The sequence below is a fragment of the Dunckerocampus dactyliophorus genome, chromosome 6 (assembly GCF_027744805.1).
Source record: "Dunckerocampus dactyliophorus isolate RoL2022-P2 chromosome 6, RoL_Ddac_1.1, whole genome shotgun sequence".
Classification (NCBI taxonomy): Eukaryota; Metazoa; Chordata; class Actinopteri; order Syngnathiformes; family Syngnathidae; genus Dunckerocampus; species Dunckerocampus dactyliophorus.
In genome coordinates, this window is record NC_072824.1 from 18,618,256 (window position 1) to 18,644,148 (window position 25,893).

Consider the following 25,893-nt stretch of genomic DNA (forward strand, 5'->3'; position numbering starts at 1 on the left):
AATCCAGCCTGCAACTGCTGGCCTCATAAAATCTTAACTTCACAAGCATTGTTTTAATATTCCTAAATGCCTTACAGATACAGTAGAAAGTGAAGTTGACCAGGAGGGCGCCTGTTTAAAGAGTGTTTCCTGCAATGCCAGGACTGAAGGGTAAAGTTGCCCTTTTGTGATGAACACAGTTATCTGATTGTGGGGTATTGTGTTGTGAGTTAAGGCCAGCGTGAACTATAGCAGCATTTTAGAGAAGGTATCTTTGTCTGAAATGAACCTTTCCTCCTGCCAACACACTGTTAATTAACAAGCCAAGTCTGTTGTTACTTGGCATTGTATAATGAGCAGGAATTTTAAAGCTTGCTTCTGCTCAGTTAGACACATGCCAAGATCATTCATGTCAGAATGGACAGGTGAGATGAAGGGCGTGTGCACAAACAATGGACAGAGATTACTACAACTTAATAGTCAGTGTCCTTATTCCCCAGCCAAGACCACATAGAACCTACTCTCCTCTTATGTCACCATTTGTTAGGCTTTGGTCCACTTTGAGACTCCTTAAAATACTTGTGGCACACACCACCCTTTGTGAGTACAGGCTCACATATCCATCAACTGCAACACATGCTTCCTTATGTCTGGATCTATCAAATCTAAATTATAAAGAATATAATAATAGTAAATCAGCAGTATAAATAACCATTCATAATACATGGATAGTAAAATAATAATAATAATATATCTACATGCACACATTTAGCTATCATAAATTGTATTATAATTTTTCTCTTTGAAATTTGATTTTACATATTGTATATACTGTATTGTAATGTTTTGTAATATTTTCTGTTAAATGCTATGTGTACATGCAGGGGTGTGGAAGTGGGTGGAAAAATTGGAATGTGTATGGAGGGGGCTTTTGTAAAGTTTACATTTAAAAAAAAAATAATTTAAATATATCAGTTATAAAAACCAACATCACAAATGTTAAGATAAAATAAATTTTGATATGAAGGTTAAATAATAAGGTTGCTTTAGCTATAATACTCTCACCTTGCAAATGTGCAAAATGTTCATTCAAAAGTTCATTCTACCGAGTAGGACGCTCAGGGTTGCTATTGCACCCTATTGCTAAACGACTCATTTGTTCACTGTGAGCGATGCAGCATCATGTCCCCCGCAAAGAAAAAAAACAGGCTGCCAGAAGACAGGATATACAGTCGTTTATCGTGGTTAATTGGTTCCATACCCGACCGCGATAAGCGAATTTCCGCAAAGTAGGATTCAATATTAATAAACCGAATGTTAGAGCATAGAAAACCTGTTTGTGGCTTTCAAAATCTGATTTTACCATTATTAGAGCCCTGTAGACATGAAATAACACCCCTATAGTCACCTTTACACGCCTATTATTCGTTGTTTACAACACATTGCTCAACTGTAATGCACAGGCTACGGGATCACTGCAGGGACACAAGAGACGGCCGCTGCTTTAAACATAGCATGCTAACGAGCAGAGGTGTGGACTCCAGTCATGTGACCTACTCGAGTCGACTTGAGTCACATTTTGACGACTTTGGATTTGACTTGACAATATCATAGACCTGCAACTCGGCTTGGACTTTGACATCAGTGACTCTGGAATTGAATCTGACTTTAGTCTGACTTGAAAATACTTAGGGCTGGGTCATTTTATTGGTCTTGTGATATATATATATATAGTTATATATATATATTGTTATATATATATATTGTTTCCAAAGTCTTGAGCTTACAGCCGTTATTGCTAACATTAGTAAGTTACAGAGACACTGGTGTCTTCGACGTCTGGCACGCAAGAGAGACTATCGGCAGTAAACATTAGTTCAGCAACTCAGTGCCAGTGCTTCAAATCAGATGTGTGGGAGCAATTAGGCTTTAAAAAGGAGGGGGACACTTTAGATAGAAGTATGGCGGTTTGCAAGCTGTGTCGTTCCAATTTAAAATACTCTGGAAATACCACAAGCTCAAAACCCACCTCAAACGTCACCACCCGGACAAGCTAACGCTAACTATAATGCTAGGAGGTTACGAGGAAGCTGAAAGGTGATCCAAAACAGAGCCTGCTTGTCACTTGAATGATTTTGGAGAAGCCATGATACTATGTTGATGTGACCGAAGGTTTGAGGATGCCTGCTGGGGACGTCCAATAAATAAAACAATAGTCAAGAGACATTATCAACACACACACAACAGACTGCCGGTCTTCAAAATAAGAGCGCCGTGGTGTGTGTGCTTGTATGGTAAGGGGCAGCTAGCCTGCTGTTGTTTGCTGTCACTTCTGGTCGCACTCTTCTTTGCTCTTTTCATTGAAACCTGTTTCTTTTGAAAGTAAAATCTGACTGGTGAATTTGGTGTGGTTGTATATTATTGTACAGTAGCGTTAGCAAATTTTTGAAGGAACCTGAAGGAAAGAAATTCTAATACTTGTGTAATAGTCTACTTTGGGGGTCATTAATAGGCCTACCTTTTCATATCCAATACTAGCTCAATGGTAAAACAACACAATTCACAAACCATAGTAAAATGACTTAAAGGGAGAGTTTGGATTTTTTGACATCAAGTTGTATGACATCCCAATCAGCAGTGTAGTGTGTCAACTGTGACTTACCCCCCACTTCGTACCGTGAGCCGAGTTCTGGTCGGTTTTCATTGTGGAGGAACGTAGTACTTTTTTCCATAATGAAGACCGACCAGAACTCGGCTCACGGGACGCAGTGGGGGAAAAGTCACCATTGATGGACTACACTGCTGATGGGGATGTCATACAACTTCAGGTAAAAAAATCTGAACTATCCCTTTAAGAATAGACTACATTGTGAGTGTGTGTAGGGGGGCGGCTGGAGTGGGTTTATGGTGGGGTTGAGAGCCCACCTTGTCTGTGGCCTATTGGACTTATTAGGCAAAACACTTCCCACAATCTGAGTAAGGGCTCTGGCATAATGACTCCTAAAATAGCAGTGACCTCTGACCTCTTGGGTACCAGCTTTTTCAACCTTTGACATTTGCCATCAATACATCCGCTTGGGGGGTTGAGAGTGTAAGTGAGTCATCAGGGAGAATCATCATTAAACAGTAATGGTGTGGACATTACGGCGTATTGATTTTAATCATACAGAACATAAAACTATAGATTTTTTTTTTAGCATGTTGATGAGAGCGTACTTTGCATTTACAAAAGTCATCAGTCATTCGTATGCATACTTACTGTCACAGTGCTGTCATTGAGCGTTAATACAAGTTCATTTGGTGCTACATAGAGCGCAGAGCATGCGCATGTTTGTAGTGTGTTGGCTTGATTTCATCATCATTATTGACGTTCTGCTAAAAAGGTACATTATTTTAGTCTGGTGATTGATTAAAAAAGTAAAAGCCTACCCATCCTGAACTAGAAGCACATTAGGACGTTTTGAAAGTCGATTGAGAATGGTTCTTGAGGAAAAGTGCCCCAAAGAGGAGTACAGTCGTCCGTCACATCTCACATATCTTGGTTCGATTATCGCTCCCTCACTAAATCGCGTTTTTTAATTAATTAATGATCGCTGTTTCGTGGTAGACTATCGTCTATTATTCGTCAAAACATATTGAAATACAATTGATATCTAGTATTCTGGTCACTAGGTGGCAGTAACGACACAAAACACTGATGAGACATCACATTACTTTAACACTGCATGAAGTCAGCCATGGCGTGTCTGACATAACGGAGTGAAAAAAAGTTCTCCTCCCATTCCGTGTGGAATTGGTAATCGGCTTCTTAAGTTTAAAGGAAACAAATTTGAGTCTAACTGGTTAGCTTGTTCGTTTGCTAGCTTGTTAGCTCACTAGCGGCTGTCTCGAGTCCCTGCAGCAGAAGGGTTGCGCAATGTAATGTAAACAAAGAATAATCAGAGTGTAAAGGTGACTATAGGCGTGGTATTTCATGTCTACAGGACTATAATAATGTTAAAAACCTTATTTAGAAAGTCATAAACAGGTTTTCTATGCAACTGAACACAAAACGCAGTTTTTAAATTAAACCTTTTATGAAGGGAGAATGTCATGGCCCTGTGTGAAAAAGTGATTGCCCCCTAAAACTAATAACTGGTTGGGCCATCCTTAGCAGCAACTACTGCAATCAAGCGATAACTTGCAATGAGTCTTTTACAGTGTTGAGGAAAAATTTTGGCTCATTCATCTTAGCAGTATTGCTGTAATTAAACCACATTGGACGGTTTTCCAGCATGGACCGCCTTTTTAAGGTCATGCCACAACATCTCAATCAGATTTAGGTCACTTCAAAGTCTTCATTATGTTTTTCTTCAGCCATTCAGAGGTGGACTTGCTGGTGTGTTTTGGATCATTGTCCTGCTGCAGAACCCAAGTTGGTTTCAGCTTGAGGTCACAAACAGATGGCCGCACATTCTCCTTCAGGACTTTTTGGTAGAAGGAAGGATTCATGGATCCATTTATCACAGCAAGTCTTCCAGGTCCTTAAGCAGCAAAAACAGCCCCAGACCATCACACTACCACCACCATATTTTACTCTTGGTATGATGTTCTTTTTCTGAAATGCGGCTTTATGCCAGATGTAATGCAACCCACCTTCCAAATAGTTAAACTTTTGTCTCGTCAGACCACAGAGTATTTTCCCAAAGATCTTGGGAATCATCAAGATGTTTTCTGGCAAAATTGAGACAAGCCTTAATGTTCTTTTTGTTCAGCACTGGTTTTCGTCTTGGAACTCTGCCATGCAGGCCGTTTTTGCCCAGTGTCTTTCTTATGGTGGAGTCATGAACGCTGACCTTAACTGACGAAAGTGAGGCCTGCAGTTCTTTGGATGTTATTGTGGGGTCTTTTGTGACCTCTTGAATGAGTCATCGCTGTGCTCTTGTAGTAATTTTGGTTGGCCGGCCACTCCTGGGAAGGTTCACCACTGTTCCATGTTCTTGCCATTTGTGGATAATGGCTCTCACTGTGGTTCGCTGGAGTCCCAAAGCTTTAGAAATGGCTTTTGAACTTTTTCCGGGCTCACAGATATCAATTAATCTCAGTTACTCACTTTTTCACACCACTTTCTATGCATTCAGAATTAAACTTTATTTTCTTCTGATATTTTTATTTTTAGGGACGTACTCATGGTTATAGGGGGTAGCACACTGTCAGGGTGTCTTTTTTGTGTCTAACTGACTGAACAAACTGATTTCCCCTTCCCTTGCTCATCCAATCAGCAGTCAGAACGCAGTGTAGATGTATTCATGGACTAGCGGTGAGTTGGATATTTCAAACTCTTTTCGAAAACACACATTTCTTCTGCTTTGGTGTTAAAAAAAAAAAATCACAGAGCTCGGGGTGGGAGCCGCTCTGGAGCCATGCGTTGCCGACCACTACCCTAGTTAAACTTCACATTTTGGAGTGTCCTTTTATTGTGACCAGCCTATTGTGGCACACCTGTGCCTTAATCATGTTGTCTAATCTTGATATGCCACACATGAGGTGGATGAATTATGAATGCTCACTTACACAGATTTAGACAGACTCGTGATTGACAATAGAAGGATTAACAATATTTGAAAGCGATAGGCCTTTTGTGTACATAGAAAAAGTTTTACATCTTTGAGTTCAGCTCAAGAAAAATGGGAGCAAAAACAGAAGTTGCATTTATGTTTTTGTTGAGTGTAATTAGCTTAAGCATCAAAATGTGATGTGTTTCATGTGAGAATAAAAAGGATGAAACTCCATTATCTTCAGGCTAAATTGCGCTTCTTCACTGTGACAGATGTCACCCCAATGGACGCCCACGGTTACTGGATCGAGTGTATGGCACCGATAGCCACAGGAAGCGGGGAATAAAGACCCCCTAGGAGAAATGTCAGCCACTTTACACTTTCAGAAAGAACTTAAGAGTAGAGAGGGTGCCTGTGGAGAGGCAAACTCTTCAAGGGGGGCGGGAAGCACCATCTGAATTGAACATTTCTTCTTTAAGTCTTCTTTTGGTTGAAGAGATGAATGAAGTTATCATCTTTTTGAACGGATATGTGCAGTGGTCCTAGTAGTGCATACACAGTAGTGATCTAATGGTGAAATTTGTGTGTGCAAACAAATGCGTCTTGTATTTCTCAGAGGACTGTTTGGAGGCAAATCGCCCTATCCTTTTGTCTGCTGTGTGATGCAGACAACAGAGAAAGCTTAGTGGGCGTGATTACCAAATGCATCATAAAAACCTGACAAGTGGTCATGCAAATGTGACACAATGACTTGGAAAAATAACCACATTTGCTGTCTCTGCAGTTGTCTTGCGTTGTATAAATTAAAGGTACAGTATATATAATTGTGAGATTTCAACATTTACAGCTTCAAATTGCATGCCCTAATGAGGAAGTTACTCTGAAAATAAACACTAAAAAGGATTTGGTCATAAATTATTTGTTAACTGCATGTCACTGGGTGATGGTTTTTCAGTATCACATTCAGTAGATTAGGTATGAACTGTGGTGTCATCTTCTATTGGTCACACCTTCCCACCAAGCCATAAAGCTCATGTGTTTTTCTGTCAGTCTTGCACCTCAAGCTAATGCTAACAAACATGCTGGCTATGTGAGTGCATGGAGAGGTGACCCTGCCAGAGTCTTGTCAATTACTGGAGGAGATATTTAACCGGACACAACGGAGGGATTAGAGCACAAGCTTTATTGTGGATGAAAATATCAGAGTAGATCCATGGCTGTAGACATTGCTGAGCCCAACAGCTTTGACTGATTGACAGAGGACAGAGCTGCAGGGGGCAAACAAGGTCATAAGACCAGTTTGGCGTACATGCACACACACATGCACACTCAAAATAAGTCCATTGTAATTCAAGGTGCAAAAGACTCACAAGCAACCACCATGATACTTGTCAATGAGGTCGAGCTAAAGCGATCCCAGACTGGGCAAAATATTTCGAACCATCAAGCTAAGTCAAGTGTGCACGGTAGCAGAAATGAGTCATTGCACACAAACAACACCCGCTTTGCTTGAGCTCATGTGACGAGACATGGGAGGTATGGGAGAGCACACATTCAGCAGCCCAGTAGTTCAGTTGAGCACTCAGCTGGCTCGTGCACTTTCACTTTAACACCTCATGCTCGGCCGACTGTCACACAGCCTCGTAGCACTGCATCATTACCCAAACACAACCTCTAGAAGCATTGTGTATGTTAAAATGAATCCCTTTTATTTGTATTACACCACTAATGAACTATAAATACAAACATCTTTTGCTAAATTTATGACAGCACTGTATTTGAGTAAAAACGTCTGAAAAAGGCGAATGCGGACGTAAATACGCAAATTTCAAACACCCACCATGCAATATGATTGTTGAGCTAGCGGCATAAAAGTACACAACACACATGAAAAAAACACTCATGGCACAAAGGCAGAGATTTCATAATCAAGAGTTCTGTTAATATTGTACACACCATTGTAACAGTCTGGTTTAAGTGACAAAACCAAAACAAACAAAGGCATTCATTTAATCATCCGTAGAGTACAAGGCGTCTATTCTGGGTAAAGCCTTTATTTTTACAAATGCATTTAAATAATGCAGAGTCCTCACAGAAAACCTACACAAACACAGGGAAGACATGGAACTAACACGTTGTAACCACGTGCACCTTCATGCTTCCCCAAGAAATGTTTTCCACATAAAAACCAAAAAACCCTCACAAAATTTGAAGATACTTGTTTTTCCTTGGACAGCGGTAAACTATAATTTGTCCCCTACAACATCCCTGAGCAAACAACACAAATATTTAAGCTGAGCTGCATAAGCACATACAGGACACATTACACCCTGAAATGTTGTGACATGTTTTGTTTGGAACCTCTTATTTACAGGTGACACACATTTTAGATGTGTCCAAGTGGCAGTGTTTCAGAGCTGTTACGCACATTTCACGCTGACTAACAAGAGCTCACAAGATTTTAGTAGGACTTTGTACAGAAACGCAAATTTGGGGGTAGCATGGAAATAATACAGTATGCAGTAACTGCTTTGAAATGGCAAACAGCATTTTTGAAATGTAGGAGAGCTGTTTTATTGTACATATAATCTTTGTACAGTTTCTTGTAGGTGGGGAAATATCTGAAGAGGTATAGCACCAGCTGGATGAAGGTATGCAGACACACATCCTAGATTAGATCAAAGAGATTCTTGTAAACTCTCGCAACCACTTTGGAGATACATTTGCCTCAGTTATGTTATATACAGTGGAGCCTTGGTTTTCAAACGGCAGTTATTGTATGATGGTATAATGGCATTTGACGAAAATGTTTGGCAGTCTTGTCAAGTATAAACTGCGTAAGTCCAACTGTGTTTGTAAAGTCTTTTTTACAAAATGTGTCTGTTAGAATGCTCTCAACTCCCACCCCGAAGTTTCTGCCCCGAGTTCCGTTACCCATCTTTGACATCATCAGTGGTTGACTAGTTCTTTGCTAAGTAAGACAGTTGCACCACAAGTCTCTGCTTTATTTATTGAGTATGGCTGTTAAATAATCCACCATGGAGCCAAAGAAAAATGAGTTAAGAAACACTATTGAATTCAAGAAATAACTCGTAGCAAAGTACGAAGGTGTTGCTTGTGTGGCTATTTCCTCCCCTCGTACCTCCCTGGCCCTTGTCAACAAGAGCCTTTAATCAAGGTGTAGTTCGTATAGATTTCTGCATGTAAAACTAATATTCCATATTAAAATGTTATTGTTCTATATCAAAAAATGTTTTGTGTAAACATTTTTGGGTGTCTGGAACCAATTCATTTGGATTTACATTGTTTCCTATGGAAAAAATTTTTCAGTTTTCATACGATTCGGTTTTAGAGGGACCCTTTGGAACGGATTAATAACAAAAAACAAGGCACCACTGAATTCTTCCATCAAACAAGAGCAAAGAAATAAGAGCAGCAATTTCAGCCCGTCGGTTATTGAAATAATAACACTATCCTATTTTTGTAAATGGCAGTGAAATAATTCAAATGTCAAATGATGGTGCAAGCAAACCATTGATCAAACTCTGACCTATCTACACTTAGATTTAAGTCTTTACCGCCAATGTTATTCGTGCAATGTTTTAAGCATGAGAAAGAGGAAGATTATCAGTAATTTAATCGGCATAAGATGACAAATTTCTACAGTTATGATTAGATTTCCCAAATTTCAAGCTTCTACCCTTCGCTATGTTGGTGCAAAATTTTTCACCAGTGCATAAATAATCAATGGTGTTGCGTGTCTGTATGCACATACTGTATGCCTTTTTCTTTGAGTTTTCGGTACAGATCAAGGCACAGATAATCAGGGAAAGCAAGTTGTTTGTGGTTAGCATTTTGAGTCCGCAGGTGGCGAAAATATCCTCTTCAGTGTCAGTGGTTTGAGAATCGGTAATGTTGGGCAACAATGTGCACTACTGCCATCTACAGGATTTAAGAGGAAAAGCAGCAACACAAAGGTACAGTGTGACATTTCGTGTCACTCAGCTGGTCCAGTCCGTTCAGTGTGAGTACTTCACACTAAATTCAGTACAGTGTATGCCCAACTTCAAGAGAGAAACTGCTTACAAAGTACAACAAGACTCAAACGGGTGTGGTCTTCCTGTTGCTGCCATCTTGCACATCTTTCTGGAAGCAGTTGTGGACTTGTAAAAAGTCCCTCTCAGGACTGTAGTGCCTTTCTCCCTTCAAAGGGTCCCTGCTCATGGAATACAGGGATATGTCTCCCACCTGCAAGCCCATCCCCAGCCGTTCCTCCCCAACCCTTCCTCTCCCCAATTTTGCCCCTCCTGGGGAGGGCTCACGCGACGGGTCCGACGACCTTGAGCTGGACCGTGAGCGCCTCCGTCTGTGGTGGTAACTTGGGATACGGATGTAAGGCGAAGACGAGGCTGTGGATTTGATGAAGTTGCGCTTGGCTCGGCAGCGCGTCTCTTTGTTTTTCTCAATATATATGTTAACAGCGAGGACCCCCACAGATTCTGCCACGATGAAGGAGAGGGCGCCAAAGTAGAAGGACCAGCCATAGTTGTACTGGTTCTTCTTGTCCTCATCTTTCTTGTCACTCGGATCACCGGCGTTACTGGAGATGTAAACGATGATGCCGATGATGTTGCTTAGGCCTGAAGAGAGGATAGAGGAGAGATTACAATACTTGGGATCAGTGTCTGACTACATTTGTGATTGGAAATAGGGACAATTTACAATCAATTAATGGATGGTATAGGACTTTTTCTGAACTCCTATGTCAATGCATGCGTCTTCTTTACAAGATTAGCACTGGCTGGTGCCATAGTGGAGATCTGTATGGATTAGGGGTGTCACAATATCTTGTGTGACAAGGTCTTGCAAGATTAAAATGTGACAAGATGTCTCATTCAGGGCATACAGGGACTGGGATGATAATCACATAATAAGTAAAAATGAACTTGATAATTTTGCCATGTCAATGCGCGTCTGTTTTCCTCATCTCTCACCTCCAAACCAGTTTGAAGAGTGTTCACTCTGGGCATTGGTTTCAGCACCTCGGCATATTTGTTCCATAGACAACCCTTTTGTATACCTTCATGACTAACAGGTCAAGCGGGAATCAGGATCTTCGATAAATACATTTGCGACCAGTATATCAAGAGCATATCTTACAGAAATGATCACATCTCACTTTGTAAACAATTCACTTAAATTCTACAAGTACAAAATTGTGTAAAAATTTGACTAAAACACCAAAACACTGACCTTTTTTGAGTAGCTAATTAATATGTAAGCTTTGTATAAAACTCTACTGATATTGTTTCCTTCCATCACAAAACTGAACTCCTCACTCACTCCAGGATATATAACTCATGACTGCACAAGGGGCAGGGAGGGCAGTGCCCCACCCGAGCCATCACGTTCGGCTGTTTTTCTTTCTTTCCATTAAGTATTTTCATTCATTTCATAGAGAGTAATGATTCACATGCAAAATTTATTAACATTTGCTTGTGCCATAATCCTTGTATTGTTGGGGGTTTTTTTGGAGTAATTATCATCGTGTCTGTCTGGCGTCCTGTTCCTGTCAGCTTTCTGTCCACTGTTCACTCTCCTACACAGTTATAATTGAGACCCATGAACTCTGCCTGGCAACAAGCGTCCATGCACATGAATGACCTGACTAGAAAACATAATCAGACAAATTCTGTTGATCTACGTTGCTATGTCTGCAAGATAGTAAAAAGCTTTTAAGATTTATCATGAATCCTGAATGCTTTTGTCGTCTTCACGGTTCATAACATAAATACATTTCAATTTGACAACTGCAGTATGTACTGTGCAGTATGTTATTACCTGCAGCCACAAAGAGAATGCCAGCACTGAGCAGGATGTTGTTCTTCCGACTGTAGATGCGTCCAACGCCAACACACAAGCCGCCCAGCATCAGCAGGATGGTGCTGAGGATGGGGAAGAGACTGGACGCACGCACAATACCTGCCCACATGAGATGTTGAGAGAGAGGTTCTTTTCTGGTCAACAAAAGGATGCTTAATTGAAGGCTGAGTGTACATGACTCATCGTCAATGCCGTTTCATGTTATTAGGGACAAAAAAGTTTCAGTATTAGTCATTTGTTTTCAGTTATCTTACACAGTCAAATCTGAGTTTTTGAGTTCTTTTTCATATGATTCAGTTTTTGATTGAAATTATCGGCTGATAATACTGTCAATCGATATTATCAGACATCCCAAATATGAATTTACCTTTGATGTGCACAGTATATGTTATTGCCATGTTATTATTGCTACCATATTGTTGAGATTGCCGATTATATATTACATCACAAAAAAGACACCTTTGCTAGGTTTCTATATTGCAGAGGTGTCCAAATGCAGTCCGAGGGCCATTGGCGGCCTGCGCCGGCTGTTTTTTACTGGCCTGTGGCAAATTCTAAAAATGCAAATTAACAAGAAAGCTAAAAAAAAAAACAGCAAAAATGGAAAAATTTGCAGTAATTTTCCAAAACAAAGTCAAGAAATTAAGAGAAAAAAGTTGATAATGTCATAATGACAAAAAATAACGTCATTTTAACAGTAAAGTTGAAACATTTTTTAAAAGGAAAAAAAAAACAAAATCAAATTCTAATTTTGGGGAAATTATGTTGGGAAAAAAGTTATTATATCATGGGAATGAAGTTATAATAAAAAGAGCAGAAATGGAAAAACATCTGTAATTTTAAGAGAATAAAGTCAAAATATTAAGAGAAAAATGTCGTATTCTAATGAGATAAAAATTTGCAATTTTACAAGAAAAAACTCGTAATAAAAATAATGTCATTTTAGTAGCACTGAATTAAAATATTAAAGAAAAAATATGTTATTTTGGCCAATTATTATTCAAAACATACTGAAAGCCAAGTTATACTGTACGTAGTATTCTGGTCACAGGCATCAGTAATGTTATAAGACATGACGTTAGATTGCATTACTTTCCACACTGGATGGTCAGCAGAGACATGCCATGGCTGAGATCGAGTGAAAAAAAGGTTCTCCTCTCATTGTGTGTGGAAGTGGTAAGATTTTGGCTTGCTTGCCATTCTTCCCCACTCTGTTTGAAACACCCTCTTAAGTTTAGAATAAATAAATCGGAAAGGCTAACTAGTTTGCTTGGTAGCTTGCTATGCTAGCGGTGGTCGTCTGTTCTGTCCCTGCAGTGATCCCATAGCCTGCGCAATGTGATGTAAACAAAGAATAATAGGTGTTATGCCATTTTCTACAGGGCTCTAATAATGTTAAAACCCGTATTTAGGAAGTCATAAACAGGTTTTATAAACTCTAACTACGAAAATAGTCCATTTATCAATATTGAATCCTACTTCGCAGAAATTCACTTATTGCGGTCAAGTCTGGAACCAATTAACCGCGATAAACGAGGAACGACTGTATTGATTAACTTGACATGAATCGACAGCAGTGATCTATCGCTTGCTTCAGGGCACCATGTAAACCAGATGTGAGATTCAAAATGACAACATTGACTATTTTCTAGTTCTAGTCTATAGTCTATCTATAGTTTCTAGTCTAGCTATTTTCTTTCGGCCTAGGTGCTCATTGCTGACCCATGTCACCATTTATCTAACTGTCGCATCCATGGGTGACGCTGTGGTTTAAGGAAGGCCAATTCGTCACGAGCACACTCTTCATCATGTCTACCGAGCCAATTAGCGTCGGGACATCAGGCTTTGAAGGGGGCGGGATTGAGACGTCATGACCCATTAAGCACTCTTGTGATAACGCCATCAGCATCACTTGACAAACAAGAGAAGGGATTAAAAGATGAAGTGCGTGAAGATTATGATGTCAAACACACTTACGTAAGATGTACTCGGAGCTGTCCGTGTCATAGTCGTTATCCTCTGGGAAGTGATTGATTCGAAAACAGCTTCCTCTGTTGATACCTGCAGGAGGCAAAGACAAGCGTTAAAACAAAAAACATGTCTTTATGATATCACCTGATCATCTCTTGTTTCAATATACAAATGAGGCAAAGGAAATAAAGAAATTGTCCTCGTTCCTTTTTACCTCTAATATGTCAGACAACAGTTTGAGGCATCTGTGATCCAGAAAGTTCTGGAGCCCTCAGGCACCTTTTATTCAAAGTCTTCACAGACGGAATATTCCATCCTCTTTTAAGAGAATAAAACATTAGAATTGAATTAAAAGTCAGCTGCTTTTTTTTCTGTCTCGTCTCATTGTTCTGTCTTTTATTACCGCAACGGATACTTACGTAATTCCCATCACCTGCATGACCACTATGCATGATGGGCGCAATTATTATGGACTGACTCACTTTCACTGGCCAACGTTTTTTTGAGAGTTCTTATTTGTGACTATTCACTTTTTATTTTACTTGCAGGAAATAGTTGTACTTTTTTTGCCCTCCAAAAATGGAAATAATCTTTACAATTCATGAAAAGCAATGTGATTTTTTTGTTATTTGACTGCAATTTGTATTGGAAATTAACTGACTAAATAATTTTTAAAAATATACGTATCGGCCTCACGGTCAGGAGATTGAGGATTCGAATCTCCGTTGGCGCATCTCTGTGTGGAGTTTGCATGTTCTCCATGTGCGTACGTGGGTTTTCTGGGTACTACAGCTTCCTCCCACATCCATAGGCGTGAATGTGAGTGTGAATGATTCTATGTGCCATTTGGACTGACAGGTAACCAGTCCAGAGTGCACTCCACCTCTCGCCCAAAGTCAGCTGGGATAGGCTGTATAACATAATGTTATAATAATAATTATAATTTACATGCACATTCATTGTCCTGGCTTCTTTAAATTCACAGCATCTTAATCACAAATACAGCTTTAATGTTACGTTGTGTTCACCAACGTACCTTGATTACAAAATACACTCCTCAACAACAACAAAACAAAACCTTATTCTGTACATGCTCTAGTTTTTTAACAATCGTAGCACTATTATTGCTGATGTTGTTTTGTGTTACTTTCTGGCAATGGTGAAACATATTTGAAGGTGTTTTGCATTGCTGGATTGATATTTGATCTTATAATCTTAAATATTCAGCATAAACTGCACTGCATCCACGGAAATATTTACCCGTTATACTTCAATCTCCATAATCTTCTGCAATATATGCACGCATCCATTAATATATATTTTATTCAGAAAAGGCTAATCTTTCAAGCGGAGTTATTTGCTTGCTCACATCTGAAGCAGTCTTAAACAGACCTGTGAGCAGCATGTTGCTCGAGATAAAAGCATATAATAAGAATCTCTGGGCGATGCTTTGACATTAAGTCTCTGATGCTTGGAATGTTTTTAGGAGAGGCTGACTTTTTAATTTCATGAGTCTCTGAAATGTAAAGCCAGGACAGTGCAAAGGAGTTTTTCCTCATCAGGGGCTAATGTGCACTATGCCTTCAAGGCTTTGCCCAAAAGCAGCTACCGTAATTTCCGGTATATAAGCCGCATCGGTGTAAAAGCCGCACTTGTCCACGTCATAAAGTGGCATATTGTGGCGTGCACAAGTGAGGACTAGTCAACTCTTTATTTGACAGGAGCTAATCATGATTTATGAATAAACTCACGACGAGCTTGTCAACCCATTGGAAATTGCAGAAATTTGAACTTTTCATACAACACAACAGTAGCCCTAGCGAAGCACCCATGTTCTTTGACAGCCAAATCCATTGCCATCAATCCATCCATCTTCAATGCTGCTTACCCTTAAATCCATTGCCTTTAACTTAAAGCGGCATCAATTTCACTTCTTCGTGTATGTTCTATGATGGAAGCTTGTCACTGCGAATGTGCACAACGTTTCTACATTCCGGTACAGTAGGTGGTGGTATGCTCCTACACGTTGGTTGCAACACGCCATAAACAAGAAGAAGAAGAACATCTGCGGATATGATGTGTACGCCTGTGGTGCTACGTACATTGCTTAAATGTCAATGAAACTGAGATGGATAGATAGATACTTCATTCATCTCCAAGAGAACAACAGTTTTGTTTTATATACTTTATATGCTTTATTATTATTATTATCATTATTTACTGTATTGTATGTGTATTTCTATGTTTGTATTTGTGCCTGTGGCGCTACATACATTAGAGAGCGGCAGTGTTAGCAAACGCTGAGAATGGTGGCTTCTCTGCGTGTTTTGGTTGTTTCCTGAACTTTTTTTTGCCCTAAAGATGAACTATCTTAGTAATAGTGTTTTCCTAATTACACATTTAAACCATCTGTAGTAGTTCTGAAATACAGGAGATGTCACAAGACCACACCTTATCCAAACTATATATTCTACTTTCAAAAAATGACAATACAGTTGGCATTCCAATCTCCAAATGGAACTCAGATTTATCTACAAGCTGCGTCCCTGAATTCTGGAAGCAAATATGTCTCAATGCTCCCCAGTTAATCAAAAATCCCAACCTATATTTGGTTCAGTTTAAAACCCTTCATAGAGTACACTACAAAGGTCAGAGAATGTTTGGAATGGGTTTAACTGACTCTGTAAACTTGTATTGGTACTTGTTTGTATATTTATTAGTTATACCTTTTGAGTGTTAAGTTGCTGTTATATTGTTGTACTGTTATATATAATGATCTCCTGTGATTTTTAATGGGTTGACAAGCTTGTCGTGAGTGCACTGATAGCTCGTGATTGGCTCATGCCAAAGAAAGAGTTAACGTTTCCTCACTGACTCGTGAGCGGCACAGTATTTAAACGATTAGGAGTATCTCTGAAGTAAAGGAGATGTCACGAGATTAGAACTTAGCCATAAATTGGCCGCACCGCTGTACAAGGCACAGGGTTCAAAGTTTAAGAAAAAAGTAGCGGCTTACACCGGAAATTACGGTACTTCACATTAATTTGGAACACCCACCTATTAGTACGGTAAGTCACAGTAAAGCTAAGTCTGTTTTGCATGCTAATAATACCTAGACAAGGCAGAAAACAATCAACTTGTGACTGACGTTTAGAGGTGTCACACAAATATGGCATTGGTGAGAGCCAAGAAATACAAACATTACAGATGGAATAAAAATCAGAAAATAAGGAAAATGCATTGTTTTCCTTTTTTTTTTATATACTAAAACCCCCCTTTGGACTGTTGTCGCTATGTTAAATATTCAATATACTTGATTCATGAGCGCATCTTACATTTATATGATCAATGTTTCAGTGTAATTGGATTTTTCTCCCAACTGTGCAATCTGAAAAGCTCCAGGAAGGAGCAAGCAATGTCAGGTGATGGTAGCAATAAAAACTTGAAAGAAAGAAAGAAATCAAGATGAACGAGAGAGGAAAGACAAAGAAAGCCAAAGAGTTGATAATAATGGTGGGAGGGTGAGGTTGAGGAGAGAGGAAGAAAAGAGGGACTGTGGAATGGGGAGGGGTCTCCCTAGACCTGAATGAAGAACCCATCCTGTATTACTCAGCATAGCTTTACCATGGCAACAACCTCCACTCAGCAACCCAGAATCACATTTCTAGCTCTGTCTCTCAGAGGACGCATTTGACATATTACTAATGTATTCACAAAACACACACACGCACACAGTGGACATTACACTGAATTACATTCATTTCCTGAAAGCTCACCGTGACCACTGCCACTACTTGCCTTGCAGCAAGACGGAAGCATGTATCTCCAATAAGACAACATGTGTGGACACTGAACGAGTTATACCCGTAGTCCCTAATCACATCCAGTAGACAAGCTCACATGGATCCAATATTTATCCTTTAACTTCCTTGGGAAAAAATAAGGATCGATCATTCTTTTTGGACTAGAACAGGGGTCACCAACGTTTTTTCTTGTGAGAGCTACTTTTAGAAAATGAAAATGGCCACGAGCTACTCATTTTTGTAAAAATGATTTTCATACCTTATTTCAACCCAAACAGATCAAATATGCTTGTTTTACCAAAACATTCACAAAATGCTGGTATCCACAACTCACATTTTATGTTTCAGAATACTTTTCTTTCTAGTGTTCTCACATTATTAACTGAAAACCTGAATGAAAAGCAGGCTTCCGGGCACCTCATGTGGTCGTGGGGGGCTACCTGGTGCCCACGGGCACCACGTTGGTGACCCCTGGACTAGTGGTTAGCACTAGGGATGCTCCGATCAGGGTTTTATGCTGCCGATTCCGATACCGATCATCCATGAGCGACATCGGCCAATACGGATCACAACTGTACATTTTTCAATTTATGCGTTCTATTTATGAGTGCAACTGACCAGGGCTGCCGTTAGACAAATCCAAGGGGCCCTGGCAATTAGGTAATTATTAAAAAAATAAATATTTGGGCGGATATATATATTTTTTGTTGCCTTTTTTGTACTATTTGACACAACCCTGAATTTAATTTGATGCATGCTTTGGAGTATTATGAACACATGGGAAAACAATTTTTCAAAAATGTTTGTTTTAGTTCAAGATAAGATGAACAGAATAAAATAATACAAATAAATATCTTTATTAAATAGAAATCTGTCCTCCATAACTTAAAAAAGAATAAATTCAGTGTCCAGGTTCCAAGGATCAACTTTTATCCCTATTCGAGCCTTCAGCTATTTGTGTTTTATTTATGACTGGCAACGTTTAAATTTACCAAAAAGATCTCCACTCAAACAGTGTGGCCATCATCTTTATGCTATTTTGTGGTCATTTGTTGTAATATAAAGGCATGAAGTCTGAATTCAACAGTTATAATAAAAAACTACTAAGAGTTGAAGCAAATATTCTTTGAGCTTTTGTGAGCTACTCAAAATCACCTGGTGAGATAGGAAACACCTGTGATAGTATCACCATCATAGGGCTGGACACACTATGTGTTTATGTTCATTAAACAACCACACAGTGTTTTGAGGACAAGACATAATTAGTAGACAACAAGGAAGCAAAATTGTTCAATGACACTTGAAAAAGTTAGTACGTACCCCATTAACATGATATCCACTATAATAATAAATACACACCTTAAAACTAAAGAGGCTAAAATAAAGGCGATAACGTTAAAAATTGATTAAAAAAAAACAAACAAATACAATAGAAAGCACATATAAAAGTATCAGAACAGATAAAAATAAAAATATAAAAAATATCCAGTTCAGATAACGTTAAAAGCCAGTGCAAACAAGTGTGTTTTTAGCATTGATTTGAAAGTCTCGACTCATGTTGGCAACCCTACGTGACACAGAACATATGTAGGGGTTGCCGCCGCACGCCGATCGGCTTTGAATGGCATTTATGGGCATGTGCACGTGTTTTTTTCGGTGACTGATCGATCGCTTCCCTAGTTAGCACATCAGCCTCACAGTCTGGAGATCTGGGTTTGAATTGGAATTTATACTTATATAATATATATCTGTGTGGAGTTTGCATCCTCTCTAGCAATGCTAACATGCTAACGTTAACATGCTAACACTTAGCATAATGACAATAAGTCTTTCTGTAATGTTAGTATTCATAAAAATGGCAGAAAATGCTGCTATGTTAATGTTAGCATGCTAGCAATGCTAACACGCTAACATTAACACGCTAACACTTAGCATAAAGGCAATAAGTCTTTCTATACTGTTAATATTCATAAAAATGGCAGAAAATGCTACTATGTTAATGTTAGCATGCTAGCAATGCTAACATGCTAACTGCTAGCATGCTAACACATAGAATGATGCAATATACAAGGAATGCTAAATGTCCTGATTGCGTTGTGCATTTTGACTTTGGAATGGTTTAAATCGGGTAAGAAATGTGGCAGCAGTAACAATTGTTAATTTTTTAGAGAAAAGTGTGAATTTTGTGTAAAGCTAAAATTTTTGTCATGTGAAAAACAGGTTGCCTGAATGCCCTGAACGTATTGAACAGTATGATGTTGGAATGGCTTAAATGGGTTGAGAAATGTGCTAGTAGAAACAATTGATATGTTTTTGAAAAAAGTGTTAAAAATGTTTGTTTGAAAAATACATATCCTGAATGTCCTGAACGTGTTGAACAATTTGATGTTGGATTGGCTTGAATCAGTTGAGAAATGTGGTCGTACAAACCAACTGATACGTTTTTACAGAAAGTGAGAATTTTGCATAAAACAAAACATTTTGTCATCTGAAAAACAGGTAGCCTGAATATCCTGAACGTGTTGAACATTTTGATGTTGGATTGGCTTGAATGAATTGAAAAATCTGGACGTTGAAAGAAATCTTAGAAGAAGAGAAAAAAAACTGTGAATTTTGTGAAAAATAAAACATTTTGTAATGTGAAAAATGGTCAGTTTGAAAGTCCTGAATGAGTGGAATGGTTTCACGTGGAATGGTTGGAATCGGTTGAGAAAACAGGTGGTCCAAAATAGGGTGAGACTTCCTGAATCTCTTGAATTACAACACACTGATTTGTCTAAGGGAACTCCCACACGGTACGGCACAGACTACAGTTATTTCAAAAAATAAATAGCCCCAAATTATTTGAGCATTTTGTCTATGACGCGGTTCAAATCGGTTGAGAAATACAGAACTTTGAAAAATGGCCCATTCATTTTCATAAGTAAAATGTTTGGAAAGTTTGGAATTTTGGAAAATCTAGGAATGTTTCGGAATAGATAGCAAACTATTCCTGAATAAGCTGAACAATTTGATGTTGGAATGGTTCGAATTGGTTGAAAAATGAAGGAGGAGTTAGAGGACAAAAAATACGAAATAATACGAATAAGAAAGTAGAAAAAAAAAACAAATTTATGATAAAAACACGATTACAATAGGACCCTTACACAGGCCGGGTCTTTGTGCTCGGGCCCTAAATATCAAAGGTACTCCTCTGAACAGTTCCCTAAACAAAGTTAAATTGTGCAACAGCGCTTATCAATGTGCTTTTTAAGCGGCTGATTGGTGTAGTGGGAAACGACGTATCGACTTGGCACAGGAACTGTGGTTTGAATCCTAGTCAGGGTAAATGGCAATGTGTGACAATATATATTATTGTTATCATTTTTTGAAATAATACTGGTCCTCACGGTGTCTAGCGAGAAACATTCTGGCTGGTCAAGTCCCCGCTGAAAGCCCAGGTACCAAATGCAGTTTCAGTTTGTTTTAAAAAGTTCAACAGTTAAAAGCATCATGCTTTAGCTTACGTACATAGCACTTGTATTAGAGCGCAATGGATTAGATGCATTCGTGTGTGGTGAGTGTATGTTTCTACATCAGAAACACAACATTTTCAGACACTCAAGACATAAACAGCTTCAACTATTCCAGTATGAAGCTTCAGACTCACATTGTTTTCCGTGTGTGAACTCCACCGTCATGAAGATGTGTTTGCCACTTGGGGAAGAGCCTTATTACTTCTACAATGTTAGTGTGTGCTCCGACTGAGGCTGTGTTTATGGTCTTCATTCATTCCAGCTAACACAACTAACTGGGAGAGTATCCATCTTTTCTTTGTGTCAATTTGTAGACCAAAGAGATTGATTTGGAACATGAAATGGACAAGTTATAGCTACGGTCAATCCCTTTAGAAAACAACAAATAAACCACAAATGTTCATGCCAGCTTTGTCTTCGATTCTCTTCAGCTGTAATCATCAGTGTGTGTTTTCGTGGATATGAGCAAGCCTCTCCACAGATGGGAGCTGGGAAAGATTTAAAAATATATATATATATTTTAAAGAGTAAACAAGACAGATGTATTAGAGTAGGGTGCATGTCACCGTACTGCGATGCAGATTACTCTCAATGCTTTCAAGCGCAACAGACGTAATGCGTCTCTTTGAATTTGTAGATAGTTCTGCATTTTTTATGAAATTCCAGTAAGAGTGCTTGTCAGATACAACATAGCTGACATGCAATAGTATGTTACCTCTCTAAAATGCAAATTTCTATCCTCTTTTTTTGTTTCATTTTGAATCACACACCAGCATGCTGTGTCGATATGGTGGATAGCAATATGTGATTAATACTCAAATAGCAGTTTTTGTTACTGTGTTGAAAATGGACGAATTGTACAGTAATTTCAAACGGTGACCCAAAATCACTTATTTTAGAGGACTATATAATATTAGTGGACCAGCCAGTAATATTATTTAGCTTCTGACCATGGGGGTATACTGCGAAGCGGGTTTAGTGGGTTAGCGAGGTGTGTTGAGTGTGAAGCTTGCCTGTTCAGCAAAGGTAGCTCCCTTAAAGCAGCTGTATCACCATGGTAACTTAGGCTAAACTCATAACCTGGTCCCGACCAGGTTATGTCCAGGCTTTCAGCTTAAAATCGGCTATGAAAGAGCCACGGTTTCACTGTTTAACTAATTCAGAGATGGCGTCACCATTTATTGACAAGCCGGTGGACCTGGAAGCAAGAATAATTCGAGCAGCACTACTTTTCAAGATAGCGCTGATCCTCTAGCGTTCCCTGATGAAATTATCCATCTATAAGCGAGATAGATTTTCAGCCGAGTGAATACGCTCGATATGCTGACTTCTTGAGCCGAGCGTCAGGGATAAAATGCAATATGAAATTTTAATTTGGGCAACGTTAGCAGATATATATATGTCACATCAGTCCTTGTGTGAGTACTCAGCCTGTTGGTCTTTTTATATTACAATATTTGCTGGAGGAAAAAGCACTTTGAGGCATCAATCCACTGCAATAAAACACTTTATTTTAACAAAAGGAAAAAGTCACAAAGAAAAGTCGCCACACAACACGTCAACGCTGCCACCTAGTGGTCCTCACGAAGTACAGCATGTTTCATGAGAACACTGATGCAGACCAGCAGACCTAGTAGCTACTTATTTGTCACAGATAATGAGTGTTAATTAATGATTTCACTTTGACATGGCCATGAATAAACGGATCAGCGTTTTACGTCGACACAGTAAAAAAAAAAAAAAAAAGCCTGCGCACTCAGCCTCGCTTTCAATAAAACACGCACGCACAAAAATACTATTATTGAGATCTGTCAAATACGAAAACAATATAGACATCATTCAAAAATGAAAACACAATTGTTGTCTTCCCGCGCTCTATTGGCGGTGACGGTGGTGGTCTTTGGCAATGATCACCTTTTTGAACGCCTCCTAATGCTCAATAATCATGACTTGCTCATCTTCTGTAAAATACACCGGCTGGGATTGCTTCATTTTGTCACGGAAGTAGAATAATACGACGTCTGAGCACAAAGCCGAGTAAGTTGCTAGCCACTGTTGCAGTACCATTTAATTCTGTTTAGGGAATTTAGGTTTTGTTGAGCTGCAAAGCCTAGGTTGGTTGAGCCACTTTCACAGAATTCCCCCAATGTCTTTGTTAAATATTTGCTTTGTTGTCAATGTGTTATTTATTTATTTACCACAATGGCTTTAAAAGTAAACGCCATTTTGTCCTTATTGGGTGTCTGTGCCTCAATTTACATCATCTGTGTTGTCATAGCGAAACTCTTAAGTGAATATTAAACATGTAAAGACAAAGTCGCTGTGCAATACTGATTTCACTGTGGGCCAAAAATGTCTTTCGTCAGTTTTCGATGAAATTCTTACATTTTTTTCATTTGGAAGACAGTGGTGGTTGTCTCTCAACTTCTCCCTTCAGGGGTCATCATAGCGACTCACTTGCATGAGTTGGCTTAGTTGATAAACCATAAAAACAACCATGAAACAATAAAATGCATTTTATAGTGAACAATTATAGTTTTAAATGCAAAATAATTATAAATGATGACTGGGTGGAACTTATTGTTGATGCGGACTTCCTGTGCATCCTGGCGAGGTTGAATTCAATATAGTGTTTCTCACCTTCTTTAGTACTGGCACTCGCGACTTTCTTTGGCCCCATGGCGGGTTATTTAGCAGTCACACTCAATAAAAACAGCACCAATAGTGAGTCAGCAACACATAGGGTGTTTTGTTTGGGAACTCTATTTAACGGAACAAAACGGTACAGGGCAAATGGAAGAGTTGTTTATGTGCAATACTGTACAAAAACTGAAGCAAAATTTTTGCGAACATTTTCGACAAAAATCTTATGAAAACTGGGGTGTACAAAAACTAAGATTTGACTGCACTGTCGTAAACATTTGATGGGATACATTATGGTCTTCTATGACAATGCCTTTTTGGTTTTCAGTGATTGGAACTGGAATGTACTGGAACCTGTTTCTAATATGTTGGTTCCTTTTTGAAGCTACACTGGAGTTGAAACATTAGAAACCCACATTTTAGATATTTTTTTTTTATTATGTTTGGATTTTTTAGTATATATAAGAGTCAGTGTGGCTGATGACAGTGTTTTTTTTTATTATATTTTATATATTATATTTATATTTATTATTACCATTGCTTCAATTGAACTCATAACTCTGATATTATATTAGATCAGGGGAGGACCGCAATGGAAAAGTCATACGATGCTGGGGCCATTTGGATATTTTTTATTTTGTAAAAAGGCAAAATAAAAAGACGTTTTCTATGTATTTAACGTCGGCTTTGTGTTGTAGGTGACAAAGTGTATTATTGTTAATTGTCAGCACCAACATTTCAGCTTAGATTACACCTTTTGCTCTTTTTTTGTTTGTTTGATTTAGTGTCTATATGTGAAAACTGTAAAAAAAAAAAAATCAAAAAAATCTGTGGGCTGCACTTTGGACACCCCTGTATTATGAGATCATATATCATGATTATTCGTTGATTGATTTTGACAATATTGGTGCAGATTGTAGCACCAAATACTGTACAGATTTTTATTTAGACGTATGCTTTAAGTGTACTGTAGACGGAGGGAGTTACTAAGCAACCACATCACGTATCTGATGAGACATTTCTTGCATCACACAGCATAAAATACCTCAAACTCCAAAGCTTAGTTGTATCTAATAGTTTGGTTTCACGTCATTTGAAGCCAGGCTGCTTTGTGCGCAACAAGCATCATGTAAGCGCACCGCATGCGCGCCCAAAAAGTTGTTTTTTACCTTCTATGCAGCAGATCCTCCACAACCCAGAGTGCGTGAGGTCGCCTTTGACTTTCCTGGTTTGCATGTGACTCTCGTCCGTACTGACGTTGGTGGCGTTGCAGATGTACGCCCGCGAGTACAGCCAATAGTCGGTGCCAATGGCTATGCTCATGAGGCTGAAGGCGGCGAAGGCACCCACGATAGCCAGCAGAGTCTGAAGCCCACGGTCACACCACGCCATCGCCGTACATCATGCGTGAGAAAAAACAAACAACCCCCCCCAAAAAAAGCTCCGTAACGGCTTTAGATGATCATCGTCATGACTTTTCTAACTTTGAGCTCCTCATCTAGCAAAACTTCATCAGAAGTTCACTACTGTAGTATGACTTGAAGCATCATTCTTTTCCATTTGGAGTTGGATGGACATTCCTTCTAGCTGCTACAGGTGGAAGAACCCCCACCCCCAAAAGCGCCCCGATGAAGACCACAGCTGCCTTGTATGAAAGCGCCACAAGAAGGAGCATCAAAACCACACCTACCATCACTGAGGCTCAGCCAATGGGAGAAAAGATGAGCAGGAAAAGTCTCAACACTCTCCACCTTTTTATTTTCTCATTACGAATAAAGACACTCTGCACCATGAGGAGAACATACATGCTAAAAATGAGGGAGAAACGACAGCTGATGGGGAGATTAGAGAGATTTCAGACTGAAGCTCCAGCATCTTTAAAGCAGACCAAAGAATGATCACATTTCTTTGAAAAAAAATATCATCCACCACGAATGCTTTCAAGTCAGAGCAGCATGCTTGCAAGTGCAAATCTCCCAGCCTACAAAAAATAAAAAATCTTTGCTGCAACCAGGACTCACATATGATATGTTTTAATGAATACATCAGCCTTGGCCGACTCATTTCAAGTCCCCTGCTTGGTTTTGTTTTCACAGATGAAAAGAAGAACTGAAAGATGGCCTGCAGTGTTTCGGTCTAAGCTGTGACTGTCTCACCATGAGTCCCCATCCCGTCACTCCAGGCTGTGAACTCACTCATAGACCTTGCCTGCTTTTGTGAGGCATTAGTGGATACTGTCGTTTTATTATAACAACGTATAACACATAGCGCTTGCTCCGCTTGCTTAGTTGCTTGTTTTATTATTAATTGCAGGTTAATACTGGTTTATTAACTTGTGAGCTGAGTAGGTGAACATTTATTGCAAGTAGATTATAGAAAACACATAAGATAAAGTACATTCACATAAGGAGGTAACTGATATACACAGATAGGCACTAGTAGTAAGTAGGCCAAAATTAGGATGTTCTGTACGTGCCTGTCCTATTTTGTTCAGAAAAGTTGCTGATGGAAGACTACAACGTCAGCAGGAGACGTGGCTCTCAGCTGTTGCTGCCACACACA

General features: G+C 39.1%; 1 protein-coding gene and 1 long non-coding RNA gene across 2 annotated transcripts in view; one reads left to right on the plus strand and one right to left on the minus strand.

The window, feature by feature from the left end:
* Nucleotides 1-12,740, plus strand: part of LOC129183362 (uncharacterized) — a 38,355-nt gene extending 25,615 nt beyond the window's left edge. Inside the window, exon 4 of the long non-coding RNA XR_008570795.1 lies at nucleotides 11,414-12,740. This is a non-coding gene — a long non-coding RNA (uncharacterized LOC129183362). The remainder of the gene's footprint in view (nucleotides 1-11,413) is intronic.
* Nucleotides 6,710-24,974, minus strand: LOC129183359 (voltage-dependent calcium channel gamma-4 subunit-like). Its single transcript, XM_054780494.1, has 4 exons — nucleotides 24,501-24,974; nucleotides 13,377-13,460; nucleotides 11,358-11,498; nucleotides 6,710-10,156 (listed from the first exon to the last, which is right to left on the minus strand). Exons 1-4 carry the CDS (start codon nucleotides 24,721-24,723, stop codon nucleotides 9,618-9,620), a joined length of 987 nt encoding a protein of 328 aa, XP_054636469.1. The 5' UTR covers nucleotides 24,724-24,974; the 3' UTR covers nucleotides 6,710-9,617.
* Nucleotides 24,975-25,893: the final 919 nt, after the last annotated feature.